This window comes from Pituophis catenifer, unplaced genomic scaffold, assembly GCF_029215685.1.
Source record: "Pituophis catenifer annectens isolate HBS135680 unplaced genomic scaffold, rPitCat1.0.hap2 SCAF_7, whole genome shotgun sequence".
NCBI classification, from domain to species: domain Eukaryota; kingdom Metazoa; phylum Chordata; class Lepidosauria; order Squamata; family Colubridae; genus Pituophis; species Pituophis catenifer.
In genome coordinates this window covers 6,378,828-6,396,367 of record NW_027256887.1, presented here as the reverse complement: position 1 = coordinate 6,396,367, position 17,540 = coordinate 6,378,828, and the positions used below count along the sequence as shown (strand labels likewise).

General features: G+C 44.0%; 1 protein-coding gene across 1 annotated transcript in view; it reads right to left on the bottom strand.

Annotated features, from left to right (window-relative positions):
- Positions 1–17,540, bottom strand: part of RELN (reelin) — a 290,109-nt gene that overhangs the window by 78,955 nt on the left and 193,614 nt on the right. Inside the window, exons 31-39 of the mRNA XM_070947738.1 lie at positions 16,985–17,173; positions 13,049–13,322; positions 10,358–10,498; positions 9,012–9,189; positions 7,103–7,187; positions 4,088–4,270; positions 2,525–2,696; positions 821–923; positions 156–385 (exon numbers count right to left, since the gene is read on the bottom strand). Coding sequence (XP_070803839.1) covers positions 156–385; positions 821–923; positions 2,525–2,696; positions 4,088–4,270; positions 7,103–7,187; positions 9,012–9,189; positions 10,358–10,498; positions 13,049–13,322; positions 16,985–17,173 — 1,555 coding nt within the window. The remainder of the gene's footprint in view (positions 1–155; positions 386–820; positions 924–2,524; positions 2,697–4,087; positions 4,271–7,102; positions 7,188–9,011; positions 9,190–10,357; positions 10,499–13,048; positions 13,323–16,984; positions 17,174–17,540) is intronic.

The following is a 17,540-nucleotide window of genomic DNA, read 5'->3' as shown; positions in this document are numbered from 1 at the left end:
GCATTCAGCGATTGGATCGTCTCGACCATGCTGGCTTTGGTTGGGTTTGTCAGTTGGAACGTTGACGCAGATATAATCAGTTAACCTTGCTTACAGAATGCGGAAAAATAAGAGATAGAGATAGAAAATAGGTGAGGCAGAAAACGATTTCTTACCCACAAAGATGTAGCTTTCCAAAATGGATGACTTCTCTTCTCCAGCCCTGGGTTGTTCCGGCGTAGTAGGTGCTACTTGGATGATGCTCAACCGAGCAGAGAGAACTGAGATAGCTGCTGCTACTATAGCATAAAGGAAGAAGCAGGTGCCAGGTTGCGCCCAAGTCTCGGGAGAATTCAAGTTTCACTGGGTCAGCAGAGGAGCTATCTGTCGTGCAGCCGATATTAATCTGAAATCAAACAAATGCTTCATGTTGAATTCAAGGATACTCAAGGATTCTCAAGGATACTCAAGGATACTCAAGGATACTCAAGGATACTGAGTATCCCTGATTTTTTTTTTTACTACTATGGACTAAAACAACTGTCTTCCTACATAATACTTGAATTCTTTTACGTGCTTGGGACAAGTAATGGGAACACACACCGTTACGGAGCACTAGGGATTCGAACCGCTGAACTGCTGACCTTTCGATCGACAAGCTCAGCATCTTAGCCACTGAGCCACCGCGTCCCGCGTTTAGCCAGTTCCTAGATACTAATAAATCATACTAACATGATCCTTCCATAGCCTTCAAAAAAAATGCAAGATACCCAGAGAAATGCTAAAGCAAAGATTTTAAAACACTTTGGACAGCAAGAAGAAAAGGAAGCTAAGTAAGTACCTCAAACTGAATTATGGTATTTTCGTTTACGTTCAGATCTCTCGTTGTAATCGAATGCTCTCCGACTTCACTTGAAACAAACACCATCGCCGAATCTTCTTCTCTGTTGCAGGAGCAAAAGTGATATATTTCACGATGTGGATTATTAACTTTAGTCAACGCTTCTTTTTTCCTGAAACATTGATAACTTGTCTGGTTCGGTACAGCAACCGAACAGGATGGACACACAGACTTCAACGGACTGCAGAAAAAACAATTGCAACCAACCTGCCTTTCATTGAGGAGCTGTATAGTGCATGGGCCAGAAGGAGGACTGAGAAAATATCTATAGACTCCTTGCATCCTGGACAGAAACTATTTCTACTTCTCCTCTCGGGACGCTGCTACAGGGCATTGCACGTCAGAACAACTAGACACAGAGATGGTTTTTTTCCCTTGTGCCATCGCTCTGCTGGAACACCTGATCCTCATAGTACTGTCTTATGCCTAAGCATATTTACCCATGTAGTATGGCTGTATTGTTATTATCCTTCTCATCTTTTCTACTACCTTCTCTTATTGGTATCATTATTATGATTATTATTATTATATACTCCATTGCTTTGCATGTACTTTGAGAGCTTCTGCACCAGACAAATTCCTTGTGCATTTAATCATACTTGGTCAAATGAAGACTATTCTGTTCTGGTTGTTCCATTTAATTCCATTTCAAATATTCTATTCTATTCTATTCTATTCTATTCTATTCTATTCTATTCTATTCTATTCTATTCTATTCTATTCCATTCCATTCCATTCCATTCCATTCCATTCCATTCCATTCCACACCTTCTATTTTGTTCTGTTCTGTCCCGTTCCGTTCAATTCTACATTTTCTATTATATTCTGTTCTGTTCCATACCATTTAATTCCATTCCATCTATTCTACTCTGTTCTGTTCTGTTCTGTTCCATTCCGTTCCATTCTACATTTTCTATTCTGTTCTGTTCCATTCCATTTAATTCCATTCCATCTATTCTGTTCTGTTCTGTTCTGTTCCATTATTATTCTATTCTATTCTATTCTATTCTATTCTATTCTATTCTATTCTATTCTATTCTATTCTATTCTATTCTATTCTATTCTATTCTATTCCATTCTATTCCATTCCATTTTATTCCACTCCACAATAGGAATTCCTATTCCTATTCTATTCTATTCCATTCCACTCCACTCCATACCATATTTTCTATTCTATTCTATTCTACTCTATTCTATTCTATTCTGTTCTGTTCTGTTCTATTCTATTCCATTCCATTCCATTCCATTTTATTCCACTCCACAATAGTAATTCCTATTCCTATTCTATTCCATTCCATTCCACTCCACTCCATATTTTCTATCCTATCCTATCCTATCCTATCCTATCCTATCCTATCCTATCCTATCCTATCCTACTTCATTCCATTCCATTCCATCCACAATAGGAATTCTTATTCCTATTCCCATTCCTATACCTATTCCTATTCCTATTCCTATTCTTATTCCTATTCCTATTCCTATTCCTATTCCTATTCCTATTCCTATTCCTATTCCTATTCCTATTCCTATTCCTGTTCCTGTTCCTGTTCCTGTTCCTGTTCCTATTCCTATTCCTATTCCATTCCACTCCACTCTACTCCTACATATCACTATGCATACTCATGTTTTTATTTTAATACATACGGTGCTCCTTTGGATGAATATGGACAATAAAGTCCAATGTTGCCACCAGGGTAGAAAAACCAGTTGTCTTCCTTTGGGCCCAAGTCAAAGGTATCCGAAAGGATCACAGGATTTTTCAGATTATTTCCATCAATAATGAAGTCATCTATAATCCAAATCTCCTCCTTCTTACCTAGGAAAAGCAAAAAAAATAAATAAAACCCTGATAACGACTGGTCTAGTCGTTAGAAACCACTCTAAAATAATTGCATGCAATGGAATAGTTAATTAGTTGCCACTAAAGTGCTTCCTAAAAACACTTTAAGAAGCTATTATGATTAGTAATATTTTCACGTGTAAATTCCAAATCATAAACTTAATAATGATAGGTTGACATAAAGAGATAACTTTAATTGATGCCTTTCTGTTAGGAACATTAAGAGCCTTGGTGGCGCAGCAGACTAAAGTTCTGTTAAGTAGCACCAGCTGCCTGCAATTACTGCAAGTTCGAATCTCACCAGGCTCAAGGTTGACTCAGCCTTCCATCCTTCCGAGGTAGGTAAAATGAGGACCCGGATTGTGGGGGCAATAAGCTGACTTTGTATAAAAAAGAACACCGCTTGGGGGGCCGAAAGCCCTACTAAGCAGGTATATACAAAAGTATGAAGGCTATTGCTTAACGCATTGTAAGCCACCCTGAGTCTCCGGAGAAGGGCGGCATATAAATCAAACCAATAAATAAATAAATAAATAAATAAATAAACATTAGCTCAAGCACATTGAATTTGCCATTAAGAACATGCCACTGAATTTTGCTTGCTGCTCAAATTGAATCATAATGTGCCAGGAATCCTCAACATATGACGGTAATGGAGCCTGCCCATCACAGTCATATGCCATAACAGTCGATTTTAAAACCTTTTATGCAGCGGTTGTTAAGTGAATCACCATGATTGTCATTAACTGAACACCGTAGTTGTCAGGTGAACCAATGGTTCACCACGGCATGGTTTTGCCAAAAACTGGAAATAAGTACCGGATTTCGACAAAAGTATCATAAAACGTAGACATGTGATCACATGACTCTGCAAATGGCTATCAATGCGACCCTGTTGCTGAGCAACCAAGGTTCAGTCATGTGACCATGAAACAGGCTCCTGACAGTCAGAACTTTGAACCTGGATCGTAAATCCCCTGTTTTCAGTTCGGTTGTAACTTTGGTTGCTAAGCAACCGGTCGCAAGACTGCCTGTATTTCAGGGGTGTCAAACTGAGTTTCTTTGAGGGCCAGATCAGCATTGTAGTTCTCCTCAGTGGGCCGGCCGGGAGGGGGAGATGGAATGGATGCCTCCTGCATCACCCTGCCATCCAAAATGGGGTGCTGGGGGGACGTGCCCCGTTTTCAGCCTGGATGACCTCCTGCAGCATTTTGCTGGTTAAACCGGGGTGTCTCAGGCTGGTCTTTTGCTTTTTCCCTGTGGGTCAGATTTAAGCACCCTGTAATCCGGATCCAATCCGCGGGCTTTGAGTTTGACACCTCTGCTGTATCTCAAAGCCATCAAAATTTAGATCCTTCGTTCTATACCGTTGTTGTAGGGTTGCCAGATCCTGAAACGGGTAGCACTGTTTCGCGCTGAATACGGCAGCGGGATGTTAATGAAAAGGACATCGGTTGTTTGGGTGAAGTAAAACTCATCTATCAGATGCCACGTGATTCCTCCGTTGACGGAATACTGGAGCAATATAGAATGAGATCTCTCCGGGGTACCTGAAACATAAGAGAAGACGTCGTCATTGACGTCGTCATTGACAACAGTGACAAGATGAATCAATTACGGAAGCTTACCTTGGTGTCGAACTATGAAATCAAGTTGATTTGGTTTTTTAAAATAGTCTTTATATGAATTTAGAATTTAAAATAACAAAGTTGGAAGGGACCTTGGAGGTCTTCTAGTCCAACCCCCTGCCTAGGTAGGAAATCTTATACCACTTCAGACAAATGGCTATCCAACATCTTCTTAAAAACTTCCAGTGTTGGAGCATTCACAACTTCTGGAGGCAAGTTGTTCCACTGATTAATCGTTCTCACTGTCAGGAAATTTCTCCTTAGTTCTAAGTTGCTTCTCTCCTTGATTAGTTTCCACCCATTGCTTCTTGTCCTACCCTCAGGTGCTTTGAAGAATAGCTTGACTCTTTGTGGCAGCCCCTGAGATACTGGAAGACTGCTATCATGTCTCCCCTAGTCCTTCCTTTCATTAAACTAGCCATGCCCAGTTCCTGCAACAGTTCTTCATATGTTTTAGCCTCCAGTCCCCTAATCCTCTTGGTTGCTCTTCTCTGCACTCTTTCTAGAGTCTCCACATCTTTTTTACATCGTGGCGACCAAAACTGGATGCCGTATTCCAAGTGTGGCCTTATCAAGGCATGATAAAGTGGTATTAACACTTTACGTGATCTTGATTCTATCCCTCTGTTTATGCAGCCTAGAACTGTGTTGGCTTTTTATAGTGGTCAATTATACAACACAGGTTTTAAAATGCAACAAACTCTGACGTTTTTGGCTTATTTTTTGAGGATGGTACAAGTTATTGGTATATATGGAGGGAGATAGACTATTTTTGCATTAATAGAAGAATCTGCATTAATAGAAGCAGACATTTTTTGTTTTCTGTACCTTAAAGTACTCTGTACTTTAAGAAAATGTCAGAATTTCTCCCTCAAAATATGACATAATGTTAAATATTGTTCTGTTCAAAGATATGGAGTCTGGAACCCCCCCCTTTTTTTCCCCCACAAAGAGGAATTTTGCCTATCGAAAATCAGCAAGCCTGTTGTAGCCTTGGGGTGAGACTATTTTCTGTTTCAACTACAGATTCAGGCAAAAGTTTTACAATAAGATAAAATCCCAAAGAAGCAAAACAGTTTGGATTAACTGATGCCAGGTTCTGTTAAGAGCTAAATCTAGGAAGGCAGAAATTAGTAATTCTCAAGAGAGAACCTAAATTTGAGAAAGTCAAATTGCCAAGGATCCATGAATTCAAAGAGTTGGGAAGAAAAAGTTCCGGAGTTTAAACTCCATAGCACAGACCTAACTAACTAAGAGGCTTTGATAGTTTTATCTTGCAGAAGACAAATATTCGGATAGGGCCTCATTCTTGTCTGCAACGAAGAGTTGAGCCATTTCTCAGTTTCTTCTGCCAAAGAGTCTTTTGGAGTCAGTGATTTAGTGCCAAGTTAACAGTATAGTACCGTGATGGCAAACTTATGGCACACGTGCCACAGGTGGCACTCCAAGCCCTCTCTGAGGGCATGAGAGCTGTCGCACCAGCTCAGCTCCACTATACATGCGCGTGGGCCTCCCACTGGCCAGCTGGTTTTCAGGTCTCTGTTGAGCATGGGTAGGGGCAAGACGCATGTGGGAGATGCATGTGCATGCACAGGGGTGCACAGGGGGTCTTGTGTGCATGCGTGGGGTTGCATTGGGGTGGGGTGCATGCAGGGAATCAAGCGCGCATGCACGGGGGTTGGGGGAGCATGGGGGGGGGCTTGTCATGTGCACATCAGTGGTGGGTTTCAATTTTTTTTTACTACCGGTTCTGTGGGTGTGGCTTGGTGGGCATGGCATGGTTTGGTGGACGCGGCTTGGTGGGCATGGCAGGGGAAGGATACTGTAAAATCTCCATTCCCACCCAACTCCAGGGGAAGGATACTGTAAAACCTCCATTCCCACCCACCTCCAGGGGAAGGTTACTGGAAAATCTCCATTCCCTCCCAATCAGCTGGGACTTGGGAGGCAGAGAATAGATGGGGGCGGGGCCAGTTAGAATTTTTACTACCGGTTCTCCGAACTACTCAAAATTTCCGCTACCGGTTCTCCAGAACTGGTCAGAACCTGCTGAAACCCACCTCTGGTGCACATGCACGGAAAGCGGAGTGCACGCAGGGGTCACGGAGGGTCGCGCGCACATTGCTTTATGGGTGCTTTTGGCACTGGACAACAAAAAGGTTAGCCATCACTGGTATATATGTTAGTATAAATAAGTATGAAATTTAGTATTAATCCCCACAGATTTCTGGGGAACATACTACAGTTTGGCGGTATTACAACACAAGTAACATCTTTCTAGCTTCATTAGGTCACTGTCTCTGTGTCTTCGTTCTGAGTCACAATGGGTTGCTTGTGAACTAACTTCACTTTTGGACTCAGCAAGGATTATATCAGTGATGGGATTCAGCCGGTTCGCACCATTTCGGGAGAACCGGTTGTTAATTTTCTGAGCAGTTTGGCGAACTGGTTGTTGGAAGAAATCATTAGGGCAGAGAACCGGTTGTTAAATTACTTGAATCCCACCACTGGATTATATTAATTTAACGTTACTCCTGTTTCGTGTAGTGATTAAGGCATCAGGATAAGAATCAGAAAACAGCCGGTTCTAATTTCGCCTAAAGCACAAAACCAGCTAGTTCTTTTAGCAAACCGTTTCTGAAAAATCCTGGTAGGAAAACTGCAGGGAGCAACCATCAAAACTGGCTAAAGGAGAACAACTTTTGTTATGCAGCGGTAAACGGAACTCCAAAAATATTTCTTTAAAATACTTACCTTTGGCTAAAAATCTGAACGAAAACTGAATGTACATTGTATTTGTACAGTCTAAATCCCTTGAAACGAGCATCCTCAGCCCTTCCTGTATAGGGAAAATAGGTAGTATTACTACTTTTCATGGAGTTAAATAACATCTTTTCTGCTAAGCAAGTCCAGTACATTCTTTTAAAACCCTTCTTCAAAACTACTAAAGTAATACTATATAATGATTTGGAACTAGGGTGAACAGTGAAGTGACCAGTTTAATAATTTCCCATTATTTGGGGGGGGGGGGGTATGGCAGTAGGCAGCAGCTAAGGGAGGGATCTGTGTCCTTGCAGGCCTATACACTTCTTTTTGTTGATATTTTCTCAAAAAGGGAGAGCAAGAGAGAGAAGGAGGAAAAGGGAGGGAGGGAGGGAGGGAGAGGGAGAGGGAGAGGGAGGGAGGGAGAGGAAGAGGGAGGGAGAGAGAGAGAGGGAGAGGGAGAGGGAGGGAGGGAGAGGGAGGGAGGGAGAGGAAGAGGGAGTGGGAGGGAGAGAGGGAGAGGGAGAGAGAGAGGGAGGGAGAGGGAGAGAGAGAGGGAGAGAGAGAGGGAGGGAGAGGAAGAGGGAGTGGGAGGGAGAGAGGGAGAGAGAGAGGGAGGGAGAGGGAAGGAGGGAGGGAGAGGGAGGGAAGGAGGGAGGAAGAGGGTGGGAGGAAGAGACAGAGACAGAGACAGAGAGAGACTGGATGATGGGGAATGGAAGTCAGAGCTGAAGAAGCTTCCTGGATGAGAAGCGAAACGTCTTCAAAGAAAAACCCAAAAATCCAGTTGCCTCTTGAAAAAGCACCTTTGGTTGTTTGGATGACTGAGAATCTCCAAAGACAGTAGCTTCCACACGGCCCATTTTGGATGCAGGTAAGTGCAGGGCACGCATGGAGGCTCAGGGAGGGCGAAAAACGAGCCTACCGGAAGTTTGGGAAGGCTGGAAACGGGCCTGTTTCTGGCCTCCAGAAGGCCTCTGGAGCCTGGGGAGGCCATTTTCACCCTCCAGGAGGCTCGAAGAAAGCCTCCGGAGCCCGGGGAGGACAAAAATGCCCCCCCCGGCCATTGTGCAGGAGGCTGACTAGGCCACACCCACCATGGCCACGTCCACCCAGCAACTGGGCAGAGAACCCCTTGCTAAAAATTTTTGAAGCCCAACCCTGGACCTCTGGGTGGAAAGTTGAAAAGCCACCAACAGAATTAAGATCAGATCCAACTTCTTCAACCGTGACCATTGCCGCGTCTGAGGTCACTTGGGAATTATTTAAAACTTCCTGTGTTTAATCATAAAGTCCCCACGGGGATCCTGTCCTCTAATGCGAATGGGTTTTAAATGAGCCGTGCCGTCCAACAAATAAATAAATTAGAAAATAATGATCCCTTCCTAGGAATCTAATCATCTCAATTAAGTACATTTGGGGTTGCTTGCAAATGGTCTCACTCTCTCCTAAATGAATCTTTTTTTTGGTTTTTTTGCTTTAATTTATATGCCGCCCTTCTCCGGAGACTCAGGGTGGCTTACAATGCGTTAAGCAATAGCCTTCATACTTTTGTATATTTATACAAAGTCAGCTTATTGCCCCCACAAACTGGGTCCTCAATTTACCTACCTTTGAAAGGATGGAAGGCTGAGTCAACCTTGAGCCTGGTGAGATTTGAACTTGCAGTAATTGCAAGCAGCAGATGTTAATAACAGTGCTTTAGTCCACTGTACTACAGGCTCTTTTTAATTTCACACGGGACAGTTGAATAAAGAGACATAGAAGGAGATTGGGTATGAAGAAAGCCAATGGGAAAAAATAATAATAATTGTAATTGGCTTTTGTAAAACAAAACCACAGAAAAAAAGAGAAGGACAATTGAGAATGAAGTAACATTTGAGCGTCCACCACTCCTAACCCCTTTGAAGATGAGGCTGGTTCCGGATTTGATGGTGTCACCGTTCAGGTTTCCTCTCTCGGCTCCGTAGACTTCAGGCCAAAGGTCTGGATGAAGGTTGCCATTGAAGTCATCCTTTAGCACAGTTGGGAGAGGAACAGTAGGCACACAATAAGGCCCTCCATAACCTCTGTCACACCTGAAGGAACACGGGTGGGAGAGCATGATTGGTTGTGTAAGGAGCATGGCCACCTAATACTTTGGCCACCTAATGAGAAGGAAGGACTCACTGGAGAAGAGCCCAATGCTGGGAACAATGGAGGGCAAAAGAAGAAGAAGGGGGCGGCAGAGAACGAGGTGGCCCACCCAGTCACATGACCACCTAGCCACATCCACCCAGCCAGTCATTAGGCAGATCATTTTTTTTATTTATTTATTTATTTATTTATTTATTTATTTATTTATTTATTTATTTATTTATTTATTGAATTTCTATACCGCCCTTCTCCCGAAAGACTCAGGACGGTGAACAGATTAAGATTTCATATACATATAATATATGTATATATTATACGATCTCACATTGCTCCTGGAAGCACGAAGCCGAGAACACCAGCCTGAAGATGACGAATGAGACTTCGTCGAAACGTCGCCAAGACACTTCCAATTTTACGTGGGAGAAGACCCGAATAACCAAAGACCTACATATATATATATATATATATATATATATATATATATATATATATATATATTATAAACAGTAAATAATAAATTGGTGTATCTGCTAAGACCTTGGCATAGAATTTAGATGTTTCTGCTAGCCCTGCTTGTTGAAACAGAAAGGACTTCAGGGCACGTCGGAAAGTGCGAAGATCTGGGATTATTCGTATTCCAGGGGGTATTCTGTTCCAAAGAGTAGGTGCCCCCACAGAGAAGGCTCTCTCCCTTAGAACTATTAGACAACATTGTTTTAATGATGGTACTATGAGTAGGCCTACTCTGTGAGAGCGTATTGGTTGGTGGGAGGTTTATCGGTTAGGGTTAGGGTTATATTAGTGGTCCGCGGGATTTAAAATTATGAATTTAGTGGTCCCTAAAGTCCGAAAGGTTGGTGAGCCCTGCTTTAGTCTCAACTTGAGTTGAAGCCATGCCTTCAATAAACCAGGGTCTCATTTGGGATGGAACCGGGGACTGCTTCTTCTTCAGTAATTTCTGCTTCGTTAAGGGGATGCATTTGGGTCCTTAATCCTTAATACCCATCATTAAAAGAAAACCAGAATTCTCAGCAGCTGTACCTTAACACTAGCCCTGAATACATCTGCTCCTCCTCCTCTTAAAAATGTTAATAATCTTTGTTTTCTTACACACAATGTCCAGAATCACAGATTCCATGACCGGAACACATCCAGGGGCATCTGGTAGCCAGGATGACATTATCAATAGTCCAAGTATCCCCACCAGGGGTATAATCATGTTGGATCCATCGGAAGCGTGTTCTGGGGGACCTGGAAACAACAGATAGTGGGAAGCAAAAATCAGATTGTGAGGTTATAGAACAGTAATGGCTCACCTTTTTGCCATCGCGTGCCAGGAAAGGGGAAGAAGGTTCGTGCGCATGTGTGCCCAAACCTATAATTCTATGCGCTGTGCATGTTACTGTTTAATGTTTAATGGCATCTGCGCTTAACCCCCCCTCCCCCCGCTCTTGGCACATGATGGCCCAGTAGGCCCGTTTTTCTTTCTCACCTGGCTCCAGATCCTCTCTATGCATCTGGGGAGGGTGAAAACAGCCTTCCCCACCCCCTCGGAGGCCCTCCGGAGGCCCAAAATGGCCCGTTTTCCAACTTTCGGTTGGACAGGAAGTGACATTTTTTGCTGTCCCCAACCTCCAGAGACTCCTAGAGACCTCAGCTGGCGTGCCAGGCGACATGGCTCCACATGCCACCTGTGGCACGCGTGCCATAGGTTCGCCATCATGGTTATAGAAGATAAAGGAAAAGAAGCAGGGGAGGGATTCAGCTGGTTCGGACAAGTTCGGGCGAACCGGATGCTAATTTATATCTGGTTCGCCGAACCGGTAGTTGCAAGGATTGACTGGCCCCGTCCACCCCACCCCTCCCCTCCCAGGAATCTCCATGTGGCCCGTTTTGGATGCCAGCTAACTGCAGCGCCCACATGGAGGCTCTGGGAGGGCGAAAAACGGTCCTCCCAGAATTTCCGGAAGTCCGGAAATGGGCCCATTTCCAACCTCCGGAGGGCCTCTGGAGCCCAGGGGAGGCCATTTTCACGCTCCTGGAGGCTCAAGGAAAGCCACTGGAGCCTGGGGAGGGTGGAAAATGGGCTTCCCAGAAGTCCAGAAATGGACCCATTTCTGGCCTCTGGAGCCCGGAGGAGGCCATTTTCGCCCTCCCAGAAGCTCGAGAAAAGCCTTATGAGCTTGGGGAGGGCAATCCCCCCGCCCGCCGTGGTGTAGGATGCCGAGTAGACTATGTCCACCATGGCCATGCTCACCCAGCAACTGGGCAGAGAACCGGTTGCTAAAATTTTTTAATCCCACCCCTGCCTGAAAAGAAGAGATATTGGGTATATGACTGTCTTACAAAAGAGCTTACACTTAAGCAGGAATACTTAAAGACATGTTATCTGGTCCTCTATGCCATTAATGGTTCTTCTACCTATACAGGTAATCCTCAACTTGCGACAGTGACCATTCAACAACAGCACTGGAAAAAAAGTGACTTATGACTTATGTAAGTTTTTCACGCTTCCAACCATCACGTGATTTAAAAAATTCAGGCGCTTGGCAACTGGTTCATATTGACGACGGTTGCAGTCTTCTTGGGGGGAGGGGTCATGTGGTCCCCTTTTGTGACCTTCTGGCAAAGTCAAAGTCAATGGGGAAGCCAGATTCACTTAACAACCAGGTTACTAATTTATCATCGGGTTTTTTCTGTGGATCGGAGGGGGGGGCTGGTTTCATATGCTGCCTGCATCCCGCAGATGGGGCTTTGCTTGTTTGTGCGGCCCGGTTTCTGGCAGGCCACGGCCCAGTGCCGGTCCATGGCTCGGGGGTTTGGGACCCTTTGTGCTAGAATATAAATTGAAGGCAAACCCCATTGCTTACTAGCGCTGATGATGTTACCTAGTTGGGTCATGAAATGTTTGCAAGAATACAAGCAAGCTCAGAGAGCACCAAGGGCCCTTCATAGTCCTCCTCCTCCTCCTCCTCTTCCTCCTCCCTTCTAGCACTGATTATTATTATTATTATTATTATTATTATTATTATTATTATTATTATTATTATTAATTAAATTTATATCCCGCCCTTCTCCCCGAAGGGACTCAGGGCGGTGAACAGCCGAGAATTAAAATAACATACAATATAAAAGTTAAAATAATTAAAAATAAATTAAATTAAACGACCGCCCCAATTTAAAACCCCTAGCGATACAATTAAAAAACCCCTAAAACCTATTCACGCCAGGCCGGCTTGCTGAAATAAAAACGCCTTCAGGGCCTTACGGAAAGTGTGGAGATCCGGAATCAGCCGTATTCCGGGAGGGAGCTCGTTCCAGAGGGCGGGTGCCCCCACAGAGAAGGCTCTCCCCCTGGGGTCCGCCAGCCGACATTGCTTGACTGACGGCACCCTGAGGAGGCCCTCTCTGTGAGAGCGTATTGGCCGGTGGGAGGTTATCGGTAGCAGAAGGCGGTCTCGTAAGTACCCTGGCCCTAAGCCATGGAGCGCTTTAAAGGTGAGAACCAACACCTTGAAGACCACCGGGAGCCAGTGCAGCTCGCGCAGGAGAGATGTTATATGGGAGCGCCATGTCGCTCCCGTGATCACCCGCGCGGCCGCATTCTGGACCAGTTGGAGCCTCCGGGTGCTCCTCAAGGGGAGCCCCATGTAGAGAGTGTTAGCGTAGTCCAGGCGAGATGATGTTACCTAGTATGGTAATGAAACGTCTACAAGCAAACCACCAAGCTCAGAGAGCACCAAGGACCCTGAGCTACAAATATTCTCCTTTATCGGTAATACATCAGAGGTTATGTCTTACATGGCTGCGGGAGGAAGCGACAGCGTGATCCGTTTCCAATTCTGAAATCTTTCCGAACTGTAAACCGAACTCTCCGTGTAATGTTGGCAGCCTATTCTGGGCGGCACACACTCTTCCGTCACCAGATGCCAGTCTCTGCCGTTGTTCAGGGAATACTGGAAATGAATGCCGTGGGAATCGCTGAACGGTTTGCTACAGCCCATGTTCAGCTCAAACTGCATGAAGGTGGAATCGGCCACGTGGAAATCCCAGGTCTCCGCGTAACGAGGCTTTCCTTAAAAAAAAAAAAGAGTGTACAGAAAAGAAGAGCAGCTAAGATTATTTTTTTTTAAAATAAGATTGTTTCTTTTAAAACAAAAGAAATGAAATTTTTACAATTTTTTTCTTTCCAACATTTCCATATCAGTTTTCATTTCTTATATATCCATTTCTTATTTTCTCCCTTTTTTCTATTTACTATCTATACATGTGATTCTAATATCTATTTATACATATGAAAATATCAACGTACTAAATTACAATCATGCATTGTGTCCGTTCCCTTTCTACATATTTGTTACTATATTCAAACTCCTGTTTCTTCTTTCTTTCTTTCTTTCTTTCTTTCTTTCTTTCTTTCTTTCTTTCTTTCTTTCTTTCTTTCTTTCTTTCTTTCTTTCTTAGTTCGATTTATATGCCGCCCTTCTCCGGAGACTCAGGGTGGCTTACAATGCGTTAAGCAATAGCCTTCATACTTTTGTATATACCTGCTTAGTAGGGCTTTCGGCCCCCCCTAAGCTGTGTTCTTTTTTATACAAAGTCAGTTTATTGCCCAAACAAACCGGGTCCTCATTTTACCTACCTCGAAAGGATGGAAGGCTGAGTCAACCTTGAGCCTGGTGAGATTTGAACTTGCAGTAATTGCAGGCAGCTGGTGCTACTTAACAGCACTTTAGTCTGCTACGCCACCAAGGCTCTTTCCTTGTTTTCATTTCTTATATATCCATTTTGCTCCCTTTTTTCCATTTACTATTTATACATGTGATTCTAATATTTATTTATACATATGAAAATATCCACGTACTACATTACAATCATGCATTGTGTCCGTTCCCTTTCTACATATTTGTTACTATAGTCAAACTCCTGTTTCTTCCTCATTTAATCTTCCCTTGCCCTTTATACCTCTCCTCTAACCCTTCATACCATTTATCCCATACCATGTAATATTCTGTTTCCTCCTTATCTTGTCTTTCTTTTGTGAGTTTATCCATCTCTGCACACTCTAAAACTTTTCTTATCCAGTTTTCTTCTGTTGGTATATTATTATTTTTCCAATTTTGTGCATGTATTATTCTCGCTGCTGTTGTGGTATGTATAATTAAGTGTTGTATTTTGTTTTTCGTAATTAATTTTTCCGTAAGATAATTAAAGGCCTGGAGACTTAAAACATATAAAGAATGCTTGCAGGAACTGGGTCTGGCTAGTCTAGAGAAAAGAAGGACTAAGGGAGACATGATAGCAATCTTCCAATATTTGAGGGGCTGCCACAAAGAAGAGGGAGTCAAGCTATTCTCCAAAGCACCAGAAGGCAGGATAAGAAGCAATGGGTGGAAACTAACCAAGGAGAGAAGCAACCTGGAATTAAAGAGAAACTTCCTAACAGTGAGGACAATTAACTAGTGGAGTGGTTTGCCTTTAGTAAGTTGTGGGTGCTTCATCACTGGAGGTTTTTAAGAAGATGGTGGACAACCACCTGTCTGAAATGGTATAGAATCTCCTGCTTGAGATTCCAAGGTCCTATAGGAAGTTAGCACCCACCCCTCTCCTAGGAAAATGAGATATTTTAGGAAATATCAAAAGGGCAGAATATTTCCCCTAAAAGGGAGGCAGAAACTCAGCCCCCCACCTCCACCTTGTCAATGGGCCATTAAGGCCTGGGCCAGTCTATTCTACTGTAACAAAGGTTTACCTCCTTCAGGAAGAGCCATTGGAGGAATTGCTCAAAGCCCTTTCATTACATCATCACCCAGCAAGAGTCAACCAAGCCTGGGACATAGACAACCTACAAAGTTATCCCTGCATGGCCCCATGGGAGTCTGACAACCAAGCTCAAATTCAACGCCCAACAGAGGGCATAAAACCCAGGAACTCTCAGCACTCTCTGCCCTTTTTCGGCCCAGGATGTCAAGCCGTGTGATCCTGTCCATCAATAAACCTTCTTTCCAAGCAACTTCCATGAATCCAGTGTCTTTTTCCCCCCACTTGGAACTGAACCCAAATGGACATTTCTTCCAACAGTCCCTTCCGGCTCTATTCTGATTAATGATTAATTACATCTATAGCTTATAGTTCCTTCAAAGGTTTCAAGGGCCGCCCTGAGTCTTCGGAGAGGGGCGGCATATAAATTGAATTAATTAAATTAAATTAAATTAAATTAAGGGGAAAAAAGGAACAAAAGCTATGGTGTCCTGCTTAATTAGGTGGTCGACCTCCAAGGTTCCTTCCAACTCTGTTCTTCTATTATTATTGCCCACCGTGATCTACAGGTAGTCCTCAACTTACAACAGTTCATTTAGTGACCATTCAAGGTTACGACGGCACTGAAAAATGTGACATGAGGGTTTTTCACAGGTACCGCCTTTGCAGCATTCCCGTTATCATGTAATCAAAATTCAGATGCTTGGCAACTGATTCATATTTATGACGGTTGCAGTGTCCCAGGGTCACGTGATCCCCTTTTACGACCTTCTGACAAGCAAAGACAACGGGGAAAGCCATATTCACTTAACAACCGGGTGACTAATCAACTGCAGTGATTCACTTAACAACTGTGGCAAGAAAGGTAATAAAACAGGGCAAAATTCACTGAACAAATGTCTTGCTTAACAACAGCAATGTTGGGCTCAATCGGAGTCGTAAATTGAGGACTACCTGTACAGGCTTATGGGTGGAGTGGGTGGTATCTTCAGACTTTGGTCCAAAAAGTCCGGATGTTAACCATGATAGACATACAAGCAGGACGACTTCAATCACAAGATCACGGCTAACATTCTGACTTCACTTTTTGAACATCTCTGTTTACTTAGTATGACTTTTTCCCTTTTGTGAACTTTGTATAATGTTGCCTATGGCAGAGTTCCCCAACCCTTCTGGGTTGGTGGCCCGGAACAGGAGGGATGGAGGAAAGAGGGGATGATTTTGTGGGAGGGGCAAGCGCATGTGCGCACATGTGCACGTGCATAAGTGCCCGCAATATTCGTGATGACACTTGAGCAAGGGGGCCCGCAAGCATGTGAGGCAAAACATGAGTGGGGCTATGAGCCAAAACATGTGTTAACTCGCAAAGCATCCCTGGCCTGCTCTCGAGTTGTCATAGGCAAGTGGAATGGGAAAACGGCAAAGCAGTACGGCAGCCAAAAAACAAAAGCACATTCCAGACAGATCTCTCTCAAGGCTGTCTCCCAGGGTTACCCACAGTGGCCGGAGGGGAGGGGAGTGATCTCTACAACCTGTGAAATTGCTCCCTTGGTGAATGTGACTGATGACACACTCTGAGGGGAGGTTGGGAAACAGGGTCAAATCTGGGCCGTAAATTATGTGGGGTCAGAGTTGGCTTCACTTGGAACATGCCGACATGAAGCTCCTAATAAATAACTGGATTTCTTTTGAAGCTTGGCTCAAGGCCCATGATTTAATTAGGGCATCTGTCGGAACCTTGACAGCGCATGCACTGGCAGTCCCTTCACACAGCCCAGTGGCAATTACCCCCATGGCCCCGTAGTGGGCCGCGGACCAAAAGTTGGGGACCTCTGGCCTACGGGAAAAAGGATTAGCATAATCGATGCGAATGTACAAATGTATCCAATATTTCAAAACTTGAAAATGCTGGGATTTTCACAACAAAATGAAACAAAAGGATGAAATGTGTGCTCTTTGCCGCGATTTGAGCCTTACCTATATTTTCACTGAAGATGAGAGAGGTATCCATAGACAGACAATCAATGTCGACCTGACCCCCTTGAACCCGGTACCAATTAGACTGCAAATCTACAGAGCCGTCAAATTTATCTTGAAAACCCATTGGAGAGCTGTCGTTCATGCCTACAAGCACGTCATCCAAAGCCCATTGGGCTGAATGCTTTCCTAGAAACAAACAAGAAAAGAACACAATGGTTATTCTTTATTCATTATTTTATTTAAGTTATGGTACGGAACCAGTTGGGTGCAGAGCAGAGGTGGTATTCAGCCGGTTCAGACCGGTTCACCCGAACTGGTAGCGGAAATCGTGGGTGCCCCCCCCCCGCCCCAGCTATATGCCGTCCTATTTAGGCACGTTTTTGAGGCCGGGCGATTTCCACTTCCCTAATCGGTCCGAACCGGCTGAATACCACCTCTGACGGAGGTGCATGAATGCTATCACCTTCCCACCAAAGTGGTATCTATTTATCTACTTGAAATTTGTATGCTTTTGAACTACTAGGTTGGGCAGGAGCTGAAGCAAGGAACGGCA